We start from the raw sequence: 16,730 nt of genomic DNA, 5'->3' as shown, positions 1-16,730 counted from the left end.
TGGCAGCCTAGGAGCCCTACGGAGACACCACCTGAGCTGGGACTTAGGGCATATTTACTCCTCCCTAAAAATTCTTATATATGTTTTAAGAGATATAATGACTCTATAAAGATTCCAGCATCTGTAAGTATGACCCATAGAGAAAGGCATAAACTTGTGCACTTAAGAAAAATATAATCTCCCAGCAATTGAAAGAATCTGACCCAATTCATACGGGAATTCATTTTATTGATTAAACTATTACAAGTTCTACTTTTCATTTCTTCATATACAGTGTATTTAAATGAACTACATTAAATCATTTATAATGTGAAAAGACATTATTACATACTACAAGGGTGATTGATCATATATTATTTTCGCTGCTAAGATAAATGTCTGTGTTACAGAAGCACACTGATTGCCTGTGACTTTCAGAAACAGAATTGCCAGTTGGGATTCACGGGGTGCTGCAGAAGGGTGCTTGGCCCGCCGGCCACAGGTAAGGAGGCTTATTAAATGATGTTTTATGCTCTGAAAGGGAGGAATGGAGGGCGTGGAGGACAAAGAATAGTCAGTTCCCATAAAACTTGGGAAACAGTGACTTCTCAAAAGGAGGCACCTGATACAATTCTTCAAGTACTTTTATGAGAAAAATGTAAAACATATTTGAATGCTGATAAGACAGAGAAAATCATTTAGGTTGCTTTTTTAAGCTTTGTTTTTTAAAAAGTTATCGTATGAAAAATAGTAATGAAAAATGATGGCAAATATGTTGGCAGACAAGATTTAAAGAAATGTTCTTTCAGAGCAGATGATAGATGTAGAAATTAAGCTTTAACATTATATTCATTTTAAATATATATATATACATAAAAATACTTCATATGGTTCTTTTCAAATTAAATATTCTCTTAAAAATTACAGGGGTCTGAGATAATAAATACTTCTTTATGCAGGAGCATTTTTAGTGAAAAGAGTCGGTAAACTCAGCCCACACTAAGGCACGGGGTGAGAGGCCTTTTGGTAGGCCATCATGGCCAAATGGAATTATTTCCTGGAAGACTCGCCCCGGGACCCCACTGTGGCTTCATAAATGTACCTGGACTTTACATGAACCTTAGAAAACTTGGGAGACAGTGTCCCCCTGGATCTTATGCCCTCTGAGTGGTGCCCTGTACAAGACAGATCTAGACCAAGAGGCACCAGGAAGAAAACATGAGCCTTCCAGGAATTCTAGTAAAAGCCAGCTGAGATTCCAAGGGGACAGCGTGGGTGTGTTAAGTTTTACAAAACAACAGCAGCCACACTCTCACAGTGAGTGACAGAAGATGTGGCCCATCTGGGAGAATTCTTATTTTCTTCTTTAAATCACATCCTAGAGCATTTCCAATCCCAGTGAATAAACCACATCCCCATACTTGAACTTCATTTAGCTTTAGAGGTAAAAGTATTCTTTCTTCTTCTGCTATAATCTATTGAGAAAGCCTAGCTTGAAACTGCTGGGGATCTCGATCATTTCCAGAGCATGGGGAGAGGGGGTAAAAGGAAACGTGACTTGGAAGAGATATTTGGTATCCAACATCAGCTGTGATGAGTCCTCTCGACTGTTTAGGAGAGCCTAAAATTAGAACCAGAGGAAACATGAATAAGGAAACCAGAGCATTCAGCTTGATGGCTACCTGGAAATCAAAAGTAAGGAAACACCACTCTATCTCCAGTGAAACACCCCTTTCAAAATCATGTGAGATAACACACAAAAGAGCTTTTAAATAGCACAATTCCAAGGTGAAATAGTCTATCCAGGACTTTCAGATCAGCTCTCATGAATACTTCCTGTTCTGTTTCTCTTCATAGATTAATTTCCCACAGGATGGAGTGACGTAAATCGATGTTTTCTCTTCTTATCTATTCTCATGGCATAATTCTAAGCCCAAACCTGAGTAGATCTCAAGTGTTGATTTTTTATCACACTCGTCTTTGTTTTTAGTTCAGTGGTTTGGAAACTTTTTGATCTCAAGACTCCTTTATACTTTTAAAAATTATGGAGGATTCCAAAGAGCCTTTGTGTGCATGGGTCTAACTATTGATATTTATCATATTAGTTAATTATGTATCATATTAGTAATTAAAACAATAATTTAAAATATTTAATTCACTAAAACAACAAGAATGAAACCAACACATAGTCACCTATTTTTTTTTTTTGGAAAAATAACTATATTTTTGAAAAACAATTAGTGAGAAATGGTATTGTCTTATATTTTTGTAAATCTTTTTTTTTTTTTAATTTTTATTGGGGACTATTGGAGAATGGTGTGTTTCTCCAGGGCCAAGTCGTTGTCCTTCAATCTAGTTGTGGAGGGCGCAGCTCAGCTCTAAGTCCAGTTGCCATTTTCAATCTTAGTTGCAGGGGGCGCAGCCCACCATCCCATGTGGGAATTGAATAGGCAACCTTGTTGTTGAGAGCTCGCGCTGCCCCTTGTTGAACTGGCTGCCCCTTGTAAATCTTTTTAACATTTGACAATATGACAGGTGGGATCTCATATTTACTTCTGTATTCCATATATTGTGATACGTTATTTTTGTTGAAGTATAGGAAGAAAAGTTGGCCTCACACAGATGTGTAATTGGAAACTACACATTCAAGTGCTCACGTGCACAGCACTCAGACTGACAAGAAACAAGACCTGCTGAAGGAACAGACTCTGAGTCACGGCTCTGGTGTTTTCATTCCCTTTCCACAGGGCTAAAATTGGTTCTGAAAACTGGGGAATCTGATGGAAAATTCCTGCTGCTTTTGCTGGGAGCCCTTTGTATGCATGATTGGTAAATGGACTTTAATCTTGGACTTCTATAATGTTAATTAAATATCAACTTAACTATAAATTAAAAGCCACATTCTTAAGGATCTCACCTGTACTTTGCGAACAAAGGATGGAGTCACTCTTTTCTCAAAGTCATCTATAGGTGTGTATAAATTAAGGATCTTTATGATCTGCAAACAGTACAGAAGATGATGTTAGACCATGAAAAAAGATGATTCTGTCCATGAAATAATGCCTCTGGTGGTTTGGCAACTGTTGGGAACCATGGCTAATTCTTTTATACTGTAATTTGCCTCTAGGAACTATGGGTTATTTTTTTTTTTCAAGAAAAGAAAACAAGGTGAGAGGAGCATAGAAGGGAGCAAAGACAAACCACATAATTAGGTGACAGTAAGACAATTCCCCACTTCTAGTCTCCTTCCCTCCATTCACCCCCTTCCCCCACCCTTAGCATATCTGTGAGTGTAGTAGGCAGAGAATGTGTCATATGCACTTTTGTGTTTTTAAGGTCTAGAGTTAGTATTTAATAAATGCTTACTAGAGAAGAGGGTGGGCTATGGGAGATATTATGCTCCCCAAAAAGCAGAGACTCAGTTGCATACCCCTGGCTATGCCAGGAAAGGTGACAACAATTACATGACCTGTCAATGCAGATCAGGGAGACATTGAGCAAGCCTGGTCACCTGCACAGCAGACAGTGAGGTACAGCGTTCATAGATCTCCTTGGCATCGCTGTCTGTGGTCTTCTTAACCTGAAGCAACCAGGCTGCCTGGGAGAGAGGCTCCAAAGTTTCCTTGGCCAAGCTGTTCTGCAAATTCTTATCTTTAAGCCATTCTTCTAAGTAGCTGATGTTGCACCTGGAGTAGAAGCCAGAGGAGTAGAGAACAGTGGATGGTTCCATACATGTTTGGGGAGGGTACCGAATGCCCCAGTGTGTCCTGAGGGGGTTCACTGAGAGCCTCAGGACCACAGTCCAGCAGTTTTGTTTGTAATGTGAGGAGGACCAGATGATCAGCTCTCACGATTCATGCTTCTAAGGATCATGATGGTCTATGATGAGGGGCTGTACCAGGATAAACTTTGGGGAGAATCTGAGCAGAGCACAGTGCAATAATTTATAAAGTAGAATAATCTATTAAAATACTCTTAATAGAATTGAAAATCTGTTAAAGGAAAAAAATCATAGTAATATTTGAAGACTTACAATGGTATAAAAAAAATTGTTTGATTTCCTAAATTGGCAGAAAGTTTTCAATTGGCAGAAGGCTGTCTTTTAGTCTAGTGGGGTTTTGATTCTTGTTTCTGTCACTAATTATCATAAGTTTATGAGTTAAGAGACATGGGTTTTAGTATTATCAATCCACTGTGTGAGCTTGGAAAGTTACTCAACCTCTCTGGGAAAATGAGAGTGCTGAGAACACTCACACATTGCTAATAGGAATGAAAAATGGCATAGCTGCTAAGGAGAACAGTTTGGCAGCTCCTCAAAATGGTAAATATAAAACTACCATATGACCCAGCAATTCAACTTCTAGATATGTACTCAAGAGAACTGAAAACATGTCCATGCAACAAATTGTACACAGATGTTCATAGCATTTCACTTAGCTAAAAATTGAAAACAACACAAATGTCTACCAACTGATGACTAAAGAAATTGTGGTCTACCCATACAATGGGGTGTTATTCAGCAATAAATAGAAATGAGGTAGTGACACCTGCTCCCACGGGGAGGAACCGTGAAAGCATTACGCTAAGTGAAATAAGCCAGTCACAAAAGACAACATATTTTATGATTGCACTTATTTAAATAATGTCCAGAATAGGCAAATCTATAGAGAAATAAAATATATTCGTGGTTGCTTAGGCTCAGGGTAAGGGGACTGGGATGTGGGATGTGGGTAGGGAATAAGAGTGGCTGCTAATGGCTATACGGCTTTTTTGGAGTGATGAAAATGTAAAATTACATTATGGTGATGGCTGCACACTCTGTAAATATACCAACAACCATTGAAGTCACTTTAAACAGGTGAGATTCATGGCACGTAAATTATATATCAATGAAGCTGTTTTTAAAAATTGAGTGTTGAATTATGTGATCTCAAAGGTCAAGTCCAACTCTGACCTTCTAGATTAGCAATTCCCCATGGGAATTCAAGTAGTTCAGGCCATCTCAAAGAGGCAAAACCGACTCCTAGAAACATCATAATCAAACTGCAGAAAACTAATGACAAAGAAAAAAATCTTGTAAGCAATCAGAGAAAAACTATGCATTACTTGTAGGGTAAACAATAATTCAAATGACTGTGCATTTCTCATCAGAAACCATGGAAGCCAGGAAAAAGTGAAACATTTTTAAAGTGATGAAAAAAAAGGACTATCAGTCTGCAAAAATATACTTCAGGAATGAAGGTAAAATGAAGACATTTTCAGATGAAAGAAAACTAAGAGAATTTATTGCCAGTGAACCTGCTTTAAAAAGACTACTAAAAGAATTTCCTCAAGCAGAAAGAAATGATATCAAAATGAGATTTGGGGGAAAAACTGAGACTTTAAACTCAGAAGAAGGAATAATATAAATGGTAAATATCTGGGTAAATATAATAGACTATTCTTCTTCTATTGAGTTGTTTAAAATATGTTGGATAGTTTAAAAGAAAAATTACAACACTTTCTGACAGACTTTTTGATGTATGTAGATATAATACATAAAACAACTACAACATAAAATGAAGAGAGGTAAAGGAGCCTATGTGATGGTAAGGTTTCTACATTCTGCTTGATGTGGTAAGATGGATTCTAAACAGACTGAGAAAGTATATATGTATATTGTAATTCCTAGGGCAACCACTAAAAAAGATACAAAGAGATATAGTAAAAACACAATAGGCAAACTAGAAAGGGGTACAAAATATGTTCAAAGAACCCAGAAAGGTGTCAGAAAAAAGTATCAGAGAAATAAAAACCAGAAGGAACAAAAAGAAAATGACAAAATGATAGACTTACACCTAACTATATCAATAATTACATTAGATTAAAATGGTCTAAACATCCCAATGAAGAAGCATAGATGGTCAGATTAGATTGAAAAAAGACCCAAATATATGCTGCCTACAAGAAACTCACTTCAAATCTGATATAGGCAGGTTAAAAGTAAAAGGATGAAAAAAAAAAAAAAACAGTATGAAAATACTAATCAAAAGAAAACGTAGACTTTAAGAAAAAGTAGACTTCAGAGAAGAAAAAATTACTAGACAGGAGTAAAGAAGGACCTTACATAATGATAGGAGTGTCAATTCTACAAAAATACACAACAGTTCTCAATGTGTATGTACCTAACAATAGAACTTTAAAATACATGAAGCAAAAACTGACAGATTGAAAAGAAGAAATTGACAGATCCATAATTATAATTGGAAACTTCTCCACTCCTCTCAATAAAACTAAAAGAGAAAATCAGCAAGGATACATACAAGAAGTGAAAAACACTATCAACAAGTGAAAAACACTATCAACAAACAACAGAGTCTCACTGACATGTATAGAACATTCCACCCAACAACTGCAGAATATACATTCTTTTCCATTGCATGTGGGAACATTGACAAAAACAAACCATATTGTGGATGATAAAAGCAAATCTTAGCAAATTTAAAAAGAATCAAAATCATACAAAGTTTATTATTATTTTAATGGAAAAATATTTAGAAGTTTTTGTGTTAAAAATAAACCTGGAAAAGTCTCAGGCAACACCATTTTACCTTCTGTTTCTAAGAGTTTGAACAAGTGTGTTCTTTGGCTATAATAGAATTAAACTGAAAATCAATAACAGAAAGGTAATAAGAAAGTCTCTAAACACTTGGAAATTAAACAACATAATTCTAAATAATCCACGGGTCAAAGAGTAAGAGTCAGGGGAAACTGGAAAATATTTTGAAATGAACAGAAATGAAAATATAACATAACAAAATTTGTGGGATATAGTTAAAGTAGTGCTTAGAGAGAAATTTATAACATTAAATGCTTATGTTAGAAAAGAAAGGTCTCAAAGTCAATAATCAAAACTTCTACTTTAGGAACTAGGGGGAAAAGGAGCAAAATAAATCCAAAGTAAGCAGAAGGAATGAAATAATAAAGACGATAACAGAAATCAGTTAAATTTTAAAAAGAAAATATTTAATGAAATCAAACACTGGTTCTTTGAAAAGATCAGTAAAGTTAATTAAACTTTAGCAAGACTGACCAAGGAAAATAATGAAGACACAGATTACCCATATAGGACCTTAAGAGGGATATTGCTACAGATTCTGCAGAAATCCAAAGAAATATAGGGAAATATTATGAACGGCTCTACACACATAAACTCAATAACTTAGATGAAGTGGACCAGTGCCTTGAAAACCAAAAACTACCCAAAGTTATCTAAGATGAAATATATAACCTGAATAGTCCTACAACTATTAAAGGAATTGAATCATACTTTAAAGCGTTCTGATAAAGAAAAGAAAAAATAATCTATAGTGGCTGCTACAGCTGAGGGACTAAAGCATGCATTCCTCACTCTGGCATTCTACTCTCTCTTTCTAACCAATCTTTCTAGGTTCTCTCATCACTGCTGGTGCTCCTTTCAGACCCTGCCATCACATTTTCTTCACTGAAGCCTGTGCTCATTCCTCTAATTTATGGCCAGCTGAAATCCTATCTGTCCTTCAAGACCCAATTCAGTGCCTTTGGTCTTCTCCCCAGATTCTCTCAGGCCAGCAAGCAATGTGTGTGTTCAGGCCTCGTTATTCTGGTTCATAACAGAACTGTCTCCATGAACCCTACCTAGGCTATTCTCAAAGATCACGGGGCAAAACAGCCACAATGAAATGTGCTGTAAAAATGCAACTGTGGAGATTGTGAGACAAAGTTCCATATGATATAGTATTTTTATAATTCATGAGTAGGAACAAAGAAGAATTGGGTACTAGGAAAATCTAAAGATCACCCCAGGAACTGGTCTGTCTCACCATACCCAATGAGACCAGAAAGCTGGGGATGTTTTTTTGCTTTTTGTCCCAACAGCCGGAAAGCCCAGAGCCAGTTTTCAAGCTACTCTGTTACTGTTTAAAGTTTTCTTTTCTTTGGTCTTGATTTTCTACTTGTGTTCATGTTTTCTTATTCTGTTTTCCTTGTAAAGCCACCACAAGTCCTGGTGGGCCTTGCTTAGGCAGGAGCTGAAGGGATATCTGAATGAATGAACATCTCTAAAATGCATGTGCTAGCTCAGAGCAGAGCAATGCACTGTAATGGCACTACTTCTCTGATGGCCACTTTCAATTGGTGAAAGGAAGAAGTGCTGAGCACCTGAGGGAACAGGTCCTACTTATCCTCAAGGCAGTTGTCACTCATGTCCCATGTTCACTCATCTTGGGGGACCTACTGATGGAATGAGATCTGTGCCGCAAAGGCTCTGGTGGCACATTAAGGATTATGGCTTTACTTTAAATAGGGTTGACACCTACCTCAGAGAGCTACAGGCCATCTGCTCGGAGTCTGTGAAATAAAACAGAACTCTTTCCTTTCTCAATGAAAAGAAAAAGGTCCACAGAGCCCAGTCTTTCTGAATTCCCCCTCCTATCTGGAAACCACACCTGGTATCATGGGAAGTGGCCAGTCTGGTTTGTGGAAATGTCCAACTCCATGTTTCACGCATGCCCAAAAGATACAATGGATGCCTCATGTTTAATTCTTTGCTTAACATACATCCTTTGTCACTGTCCCTTACATCATTGCCATCATCACCACCCCAGGTTCTCATATCACATACGGGTATCAAATTCCTGTACATGTTATAAAAGTCTTAAATATCTACCCACATATTATGTGTTTTCCAATCACGTGACAGCATTCCAATGACAGCTCAGGGCCCGTGCTTCCTCAATAAGAGATAAAGAGAAGTTGACACACTTCCCAGCTAGAGCCCATGACTTCAGGATGAATTCCGAATGCCTCACTTAGCCTGGCATTCTAGACTGTCCCACTCTGGATCCAACCTGCCACTCTACTTCAGCGCTTCTGCTCCCTAAACAAACCTCTGATTCATCTGGACACAGCTCACTGCTGCTGCCTGAAGAGGGTCCTCAGTCAGTTCCAACACTACGTCTTTGCTCACCTCATTTCCCTGCCTGGAATGTGCTTCTCCCTTTTGAAAAACCACTCAATCCACAGCTCTCAGGCTTCTTGAACTGTTCTGTCCATCATAATATCTCTCTTCTGAAGCACTTCCCGCACCACTTGTTCCTGACTTCATCATAGTAGCCTCGCATTATTTAGTTATTTTGAGCTTCTCAAGGGCAGGGATCAAATCGCCCTTTTCTTTGTTTCCTGTGTCCTCTACCAGGCTGTGCTATTCGCAGAGGTGGTGGTCAGTAAGTACTGGCTGAGTGTATGATAATCACAGAGGGCCAGAAGTTAAAATCTACAATTACTAGCTCCTAGTGAAAGCCTGAGCGTCAAGTTAGGGCGGTGGAAGGTGATGGGAGGAGGGGCCGGGCAACAGAGGGCAGACTCCTCCAAGGTTCTGAGAGTTATCTCGTACACACACACCCCAGGCCAGCATTGCAGCTCTGGGGGCGGGAGGGATGGGAATGTGTGGCTGCAGATTGTATGAGTATTCCTTCCGGCCAGCCTCTCTGGAGTAAGCAGTGGTTTATGGTTTTACCTGATCTGCATCCCTTTTCTGCAGGAGCACATGTCCTTGCGCAGGAAGAGGCTGTTCAGGGTGACGGCTCCAATCAAGAAGAAGAGCTGCTTCACAGCCTGCCTCACGAGCTCTGGGTCCAGGCCACTCTGGCACATGGTGCTGTAGAAATAGCTCAGCTGCTGAAGGACTGAGGTCATTGTGTAGGCGTCGGTGTCATCTATGCTGGATGACCGCTTCCGGAAGCCTGTGGGCTTCAGGCCGGAAATGCCCTGCAGACTCTCATACTCCAGCATGCCTGGCACTACAAAGAACAATGGAAGCTTTTCTCATACACACAGTGGGGACAACCACAGGGCGTTTCTCACTGCTCTTATGTGTCTGTTTCAAGAGGTGGGACATTTTCTACAAGAGTTAGTAGTGGATGTAAGCTGTGACAGAGAAAGCAAGAGAATAAAGGACCGCGGAGCACCAGGCTGTAAGGGGCGGATGGGGATGGCTGGCTGTTTACAACAGGGCAGCATTCCTTTCTCTAGGCTTGGAGCACCTCCTCTTTCAACATCACAGGAAAGAGGACATGTTAGCATGATCACTTGTGGTCTAGAACCGTTTAAAGCCTAAAATATTTAAATTTCAGAAAATTGGAGAAGGTACACAAGAATTTGAGAGGGACTTTAGGATTTCAAAAATACTTGACTAAGACCCAAGATTAGCCATGTAAGTAGCAGCAATTCTCCCAAGTTTTTCCCTTCAGGATGAATCACCCTTGCAGAAAGAAAACTATGAACCATGTACTTTTATATATGTAATCCTTTCAAGCAACCAAAGAATTAAAAACTGGACATATACACAACTAAATTTTCTTGGTTTTAAAATTATATTCTTTGTAACCCCACATTCCATACACCTGATGTATTTTTTAAGGTTTCAATGTTACTATAAATATTTTTTTTGTCAATTCTTTTCTTACCTATTATTGGTTGAATGCTATTTTCCATTACGGTGATGAACTGATGATATATTCGTATAGCCACATCACTAAGAATCTGTCTATATTCTGACAGGTCAAAATTGTTCAAGCAATTCTTATTCTGGTGTGGACTGTTATGCTTCATGAATTCCTGAAAGTAATTTTGAGCATATAAATATGAAAATAATATAGACATGTAGGAAATTAAAATACTACCTTTACTAATATTATAATCAGCTTCTACTATAACTCCTATATTTTAAAACATAATGTCTGATTTACATCAAATGAGCTCTTGATGTCTGAGGTAGCATTTATTTTCTATCAGTTACTGTCACTGTACTGCCTTCTCCCCCACAAATATGCGCCCCCAGTGCCTATAGACTATAGTGGAAAATAATTTCCATGGAACCTCAGAGAAAAAAACTGCAAAGCACCCAAGGAAGAAAACTGCAGTAAGAGGTCAGTAGAGCCAATAAATAAGATTCATAACTTTATAATTATAGAGTATAGACCTATCTGAAATATTTTAAAATGTGTTATGGACTGAATGTTTGTGTCTCCCCCTGTTCCCCAATTCATGTTAAAGCCTCTACCTCCCGTGTGGCTATATTAGGAGATACGGTTTCTAAGAAAGTAAGTAAGGTCACACGAGGTCATAAGGGTGGGGCCCTCATCTGTTAGGATTAGTGTCCTTATAATAAGAGACACTAAAGAGCTCAATCTTTCTCCACCCCTGTGCACTGAGGAAAGCTTATGTGAGGACACAGTAAGAAGGTATCTGTCTGCAAGCCAGGAAGAGAGGTCTCATCAGAAACCAACCCTGCCAGCAACTTGATCTTAGACTTCAAGCCTCCAGAACTGTGAGAAAATAAATTTCTGTTGTTTAAGCCACCCAGTCTGTGGTATTTTGTATATAGCTGCTCAAGCAGACTAGTACAATATGGTTTAATATATTCAAAGAGAAAACATAAAAGAAAACATTAAGAAGAGGACATTATGAGAAAAGGCAGAGGTGAAAAAGAACCATTGAAACTTTAGAAATAAAACTATATACCTGAAACTAATATAAAATAATATCGAATGTCAACTATAATATAAATATACAGAGGGTGCCAAAATAACGTATACACATTTTAAGAAAGAAAAACTGTATTAAAATTGTAATACTCAATATATACTGGTAACAAAGATGAATACAAGTCACATTTGACTTCTGCAATTACAAGAGGTGCTCAAAATGGTTTCCATCAGCATCCAGACACTTCTGATTATGGCAAACTACTGCTTGAGCAATGTTGACCAGTGTGTTCACTTGTATACATTTTTTGGCGTCCCTGGTATATATAGTCACGGGATGTAAAGTACAGCATAGGGAATACAGTCAACGGTATTGTAATAGCTATGTATGGTGTCAGATGGGTAGTAGATTTGGAGGGGTTATCACTTTGTGAGGTGTGTAAATGTCTAATCACTATGTTGTTTTGTACACCTGAAACTAATAATAATAAAAATATATATAATTGAAAAAACATTGAGACAGGGAAAAGAATATTGTATATATGGCTGAAGGGGGCAAAGACAGGATCAAAAAATAAATGCTGTTGAATGATATCCTCTTTCTTTAATGTCTCACAGATGCCAGTTTGTCTTAAATGGATTGGTCTGTGCCCCTCCCTGCTTTCGTTTTTTTGTTTGTTTGTTTGTTTGTTGTTGTTTTTTAGTCAGAGGTTGGATTTTTTTCACTTGTTTCTCCTTTTGTTCTATAGTACCAGTAGGATTACTTTTATATATTTTTTTACTTTCTCTCCATTGGGCCAATTGGCTATCCATGTGGAGTAAGATAATGAAATCATTACTTCACACGTCAACTTGGGACAGATAAATAATCACACCATTTTTGGATACACAAAAGCGTAATTGTGAACTCTAAATTTGAATTATAAGAGTTTAGGAACAAGTAAGAGAATATCTTCATGGTCTCAGGGTAGGAAAGAATTTCTTGAAACACATCACAAAAGAACAGGATAGATTTAAGTACATGAAAATTCAAAAATTGTATATGACAAAGGACTTCATAAAGGAAATTAGAAGACAAACCACAATCTATTCATACTATGCAAAGACACTGCATAAATCAATAAGAAAAAAAAAATCACACCTAAGAAAAATGGACTTGGCAGTTTAAAAGGAAACCCAAATGACCTATAAGCACATGAAATGATACTTGACATCACTGGTGATGAAGTAATTGCAATTTAAGTCAACACGGTGTCATTTTATATGCATGAGACTGGTAAATAATATGTATGTCAATACCAAGCGTTGGTGAACGTATGAGATACTGGAAACTTCATACAATACTGGTGGGACTATAAAATGGTGCAGAGAGTAATGAAAACCCTAAAAGCCATTTTGTTATTTTAAATCACTGAAATTTTGCTCTGTGAATAGTTGAATGTGAAAACTCCTTTATGATGTCAGCCCCTTGGAAGCAGAGTCGGAATGGCAAAGGATTTACACTATGGAGGAACAACCAGATTTGTATAGATAGAACAACTCTGAAGCAACAAGCATATTGAGCTAAAGGCTAAACTTTAGAGTCATAATATTAAAAACTTCAGAATTTCACAACCAGAAAGAAACTTAAAAATCATCTATTTAATCCACCTCATTCATGTAAAACTCAAGGAAACTGAGGCCTGGTACCATGTCCAAGGTTTAAGCCTCTTTCTATTAGTAGAAGTCTTCTGCCTGTGGCTTCTGTCTGACTGGTGATGTGAAGTCGGCCTCCTGGGTGAGGAGGAAGCCAGGAAGCCAGCTGGGGCAGAGACTGTCCCTGGAGCTGGTGCCCCAACTCCTAACCCCTCTAGTGAGATCTGGCTCATGAGGAGGTTACAGACTGGCTACCAGCACAGAACACAGAGCAGGCCAGCGTCCCTACCTCTTCTCCACTGTACTGCTTCAGACAATTGAGGAAATGGCAAGTATTGGAAAGCCAAAAAGACAGCATCTCAAAGTCTTCTAAATGTGCCTTTAAAAAAAAAGAAAAAAAAAGAGAAGACAAAGGTGGATTTGGTGATTACCGGTGCCTTGGAGCCAAGAACAGACATATCTAACCTGTTTGGTTAGTTGGTGGCTTTTAACCAAAATGAATTCTTATTGTAGTCACTAAAGCCTTTATTAAATTTCTTTTATGATGATAAGCTGTTATATTAGCAGGTTAAGGTTTGCAAAATATTTCTGTATACGTTATGTCATTTGTCATGAAGCTTGAAGCAGGCATGACGGCAATGCCTGAGAAATGTTGGTCTCGGTCCTCGCCCTCCGAAGTTCACAGTCTGACGAGGGAGACAGACATAACACATACAGGGCACAGTAATTAGGTGGCCCGTTGCCCACATGATGGGTGCGGACTGCGCCACAAAAACTCAGAGGATGGAGAGATGATGGAGAACCAGAGCAGCTGAGCAAACCTCATGAGAGAGGCAGGAGGATGGCCTCCTTGAAAGGGGTAGAGAGACATGAGCTCGGGATCTAGGACTCTGTTGGGAAGAACACCTCCACTTATGCGGCAGGAAGAAGAGGAACAAGCAAAGAAGGAGGAGGTTCGATATCAGAGAGGTAAAAGGAAAAGCGGGCAAGTCCTGGAATTTGAAAGACAAGGAACCAGGGTTTCAAAGAGATAGCACTACTGCTTCAGTCCTTGTAAGGAGAATAAAAATGAAGGACATAGCATGGGATTTAGCAAGATGAATTACTGGTGATCTTTCTATGGAGTGATAGGGGTAGAAGCCAGATTGCAAGCAGTGAAGAAGAGAACTGGCAGAGAGCACCCGTTTAAGCGCTGTTGGCAGTGGAGCGGGTGGTGGTGGAGGAAAAGGCACGATGGCTGGAGGGCTGTGTGGGCCGAGTGAGGGTTGCTCTGAAGTGCTGTGCACTGGAACCAGAGGGACAGGTCCTGACCACCAACAAAGGCAGAGGGCAGTGGGCTGCGGGGGAAGCTAGGACGGAAGATGCTGGTGAGAAAGGGTTTATACTTCTCATGCCATGCATCTTTGGATTTCTAAATATGTAAGCATTCCAGAGCAGCAAGACAGGGCAATACTGTGTGCCTATGTCCTGGGACACAATGCAAGTGTGTGCAAAGAAACCTAATTTATGAAAATATAGATGGGAAATATTAATTCACAGGAGCCCCTTCTAAGACCATTCTGGTGGCTACTGTGAAGAGAGTGACTATGAAGCACCCAGCACCAAGCAAATTTTCTACTCCTAATTCCTAACGAATAATGAATTCTTGGTATAAAATTTGGAGGGGAGAGGGAGAGAATTACCCATACTCTGACCTCTCATGGATTGTTTTTATTCTTCTTTTTTCCTAGAGTATTTAAAACAGGATTTAATTACTCATGACTCTATTAAAACATACATTTTACTAAAAGTCAGATAGGACCCTCCCCAACTAAAAATTCAAATGTATGCCAACATCAAACACTGCTTCTCATTTGGAAAGGGGATGAAAATATTAGATCTATACTTTACTACTTCCCACTAACACGCAGCTTATCTTTGTTTCTGGGCTGGAATAAAGGTACATGATGTGGTTTTAGAAGGGAGAATTACGGATGAGTAACTTTTCAGCCCTCCCTATTCCTCACCATTCACAGTTGTTACATCAGTAGACACGTACTCGCTGGAGATGGGATTCTACACCCTGAGGGGATAAGAAGTGGTGGGGAGGATGGCTACCACGTTGTCACCTCACAGGTAAGAATTCAAGGTCTACTGGAGATGCCCATCCCTGGGGGTCCCTGACCTAACTGGTCTTTCCTTAACAGCTTGGCTTCTTTCACTGACTGGGCCTCAGACTGGTCTGAGGAATCACGTGGTTCACCAAAGCCCAGAGGTGGAGGGACACAGGAAGGCCAGCTGGTCATTTCCACAGATGTTCCTCAAGTGCCTCTAATACCACAGGCCCATGGCAAAGGTGGCTCCTACCTTAACCACCTGCTTGATGCCATTGATGGTGCTGTTCATGAGGGACTTGAGCATGTTGGCGTCATTGAGTGAATCTGCGTAGCGCACACACATGAACAGGATGTGAGCTGGCAGCCCGGGAATCATGTTCACCACCACACCGCGCGGCTTCAAGTCTGCAGCAGAGAGAGGCCATGAGGATCACAGTGGGCAGTCAGCTCGCCCCTAGGGAACCTCTGAATGCGGGGCAGGGCTCATAGGCTGCTCTGCACCGGATGCAGCACCTGAATGCACAGGGATGTCTTTTCTCCTTGAGGAATTCTATCTGGCTCTTTCCTTGGCAAAAACATACAGGGGCCACCTGCTCTTCTTCTCATTTGCAAAGTAATTTCCCCCTTGTGTGGAGACCCTGAATTTCCGATAAGAGAGGAATCCCAGTTCCAAGTACGCTGGCACCTGCCTCTAGGATGAGGATGCAATACAATCTTAGCAATCACAGGCCCCTGCTTTGAATCTGGGAAACAGGTGCATGGCAGTTTGGCAGAGGAGGCCTTCCTGACCTTAGGGAGAAGAGAATGGCGGGGAGTCAGATGGGGATGAAAGAGGGAAACTTTATAGAACAAATTAAGATAAACAAAGCCCTCCCCATGGCAGCATGAAGACTGGGAAACAAAGAAGAGGCCCGACAGCTGTGTGCCAGTGAGGGTAGAAAGGGTAGGGGTGTTCCTGTGCTCTGAGGGGGCCACTTAGAGGAAGGGGAAGTAAGGCTACACATCGACTTTTTGCTTTGTGATCCTGGGACCGGCTGAGAAAGAGGCAATTTTTCTAGTTCCCTCTGGAAAACCATGTGGTTTTCATGGTGAAGACAGTCTAGTAAGATTAGTTCTAAGACCACAAACCCTTGTGCAAGCACAATGGGACACTCCTGTAACTGAAGTGTGGCTGGGACGCCCCTGTCACACTGCCCGCAAATACATTTCTTAGCAGAAGTCAGATGGAGCACAGAGCCACGGTCACTTCCAGCACGTATCCTACGCTCAGACACAAACACGTGTCTTCTATTCAGACCCTATAATTAGACTTGGGAAGAGGGTAGGGCAGTGTTTCTCAGCTGACGGCAACGTGCCCCCACAGGGCATTTGGCCATATCTGGAGACCCTCTTACTGTCATGAGTAGGGCTTGCTATTGGCTCCTACAGGTAGAAGCCAAGCATGTTGCTCAATATCCTAAAATGTGCAGCCCCCCCACCAACAGTGCTGAGGCTGATAAACTCTGGGCTAAAGGAA

At 40.0% G+C, this 16,730-nt stretch overlaps 1 protein-coding gene across 1 annotated transcript in view; it reads right to left on the bottom strand.

The window, feature by feature from the left end:
- Positions 1-207: 207 nt before the first annotated feature.
- Positions 208-16,730, bottom strand: part of MYO5C (myosin VC) — an 88,557-nt gene continuing 72,034 nt past the window's right edge. Inside the window, exons 35-41 of the mRNA XM_019747087.2 lie at positions 15,465-15,619; positions 13,408-13,497; positions 10,464-10,614; positions 9,515-9,797; positions 3,491-3,665; positions 2,897-2,977; positions 208-1,600 (exon numbers count right to left, since the gene is read on the bottom strand). Coding sequence (XP_019602646.2) covers positions 1,448-1,600; positions 2,897-2,977; positions 3,491-3,665; positions 9,515-9,797; positions 10,464-10,614; positions 13,408-13,497; positions 15,465-15,619 — 1,088 coding nt within the window. The 3' untranslated portion in view covers positions 208-1,447. The remainder of the gene's footprint in view (positions 1,601-2,896; positions 2,978-3,490; positions 3,666-9,514; positions 9,798-10,463; positions 10,615-13,407; positions 13,498-15,464; positions 15,620-16,730) is intronic.

This window comes from Rhinolophus sinicus, linkage group LG03 (assembly GCF_036562045.2).
Source record: "Rhinolophus sinicus isolate RSC01 linkage group LG03, ASM3656204v1, whole genome shotgun sequence".
In the NCBI taxonomy this organism is placed as follows: domain Eukaryota; kingdom Metazoa; phylum Chordata; class Mammalia; order Chiroptera; family Rhinolophidae; genus Rhinolophus; species Rhinolophus sinicus.
The sequence above is the reverse complement of the archived record's forward strand: the minus strand, read 5'-3'. Positions and strand labels throughout refer to the sequence as shown.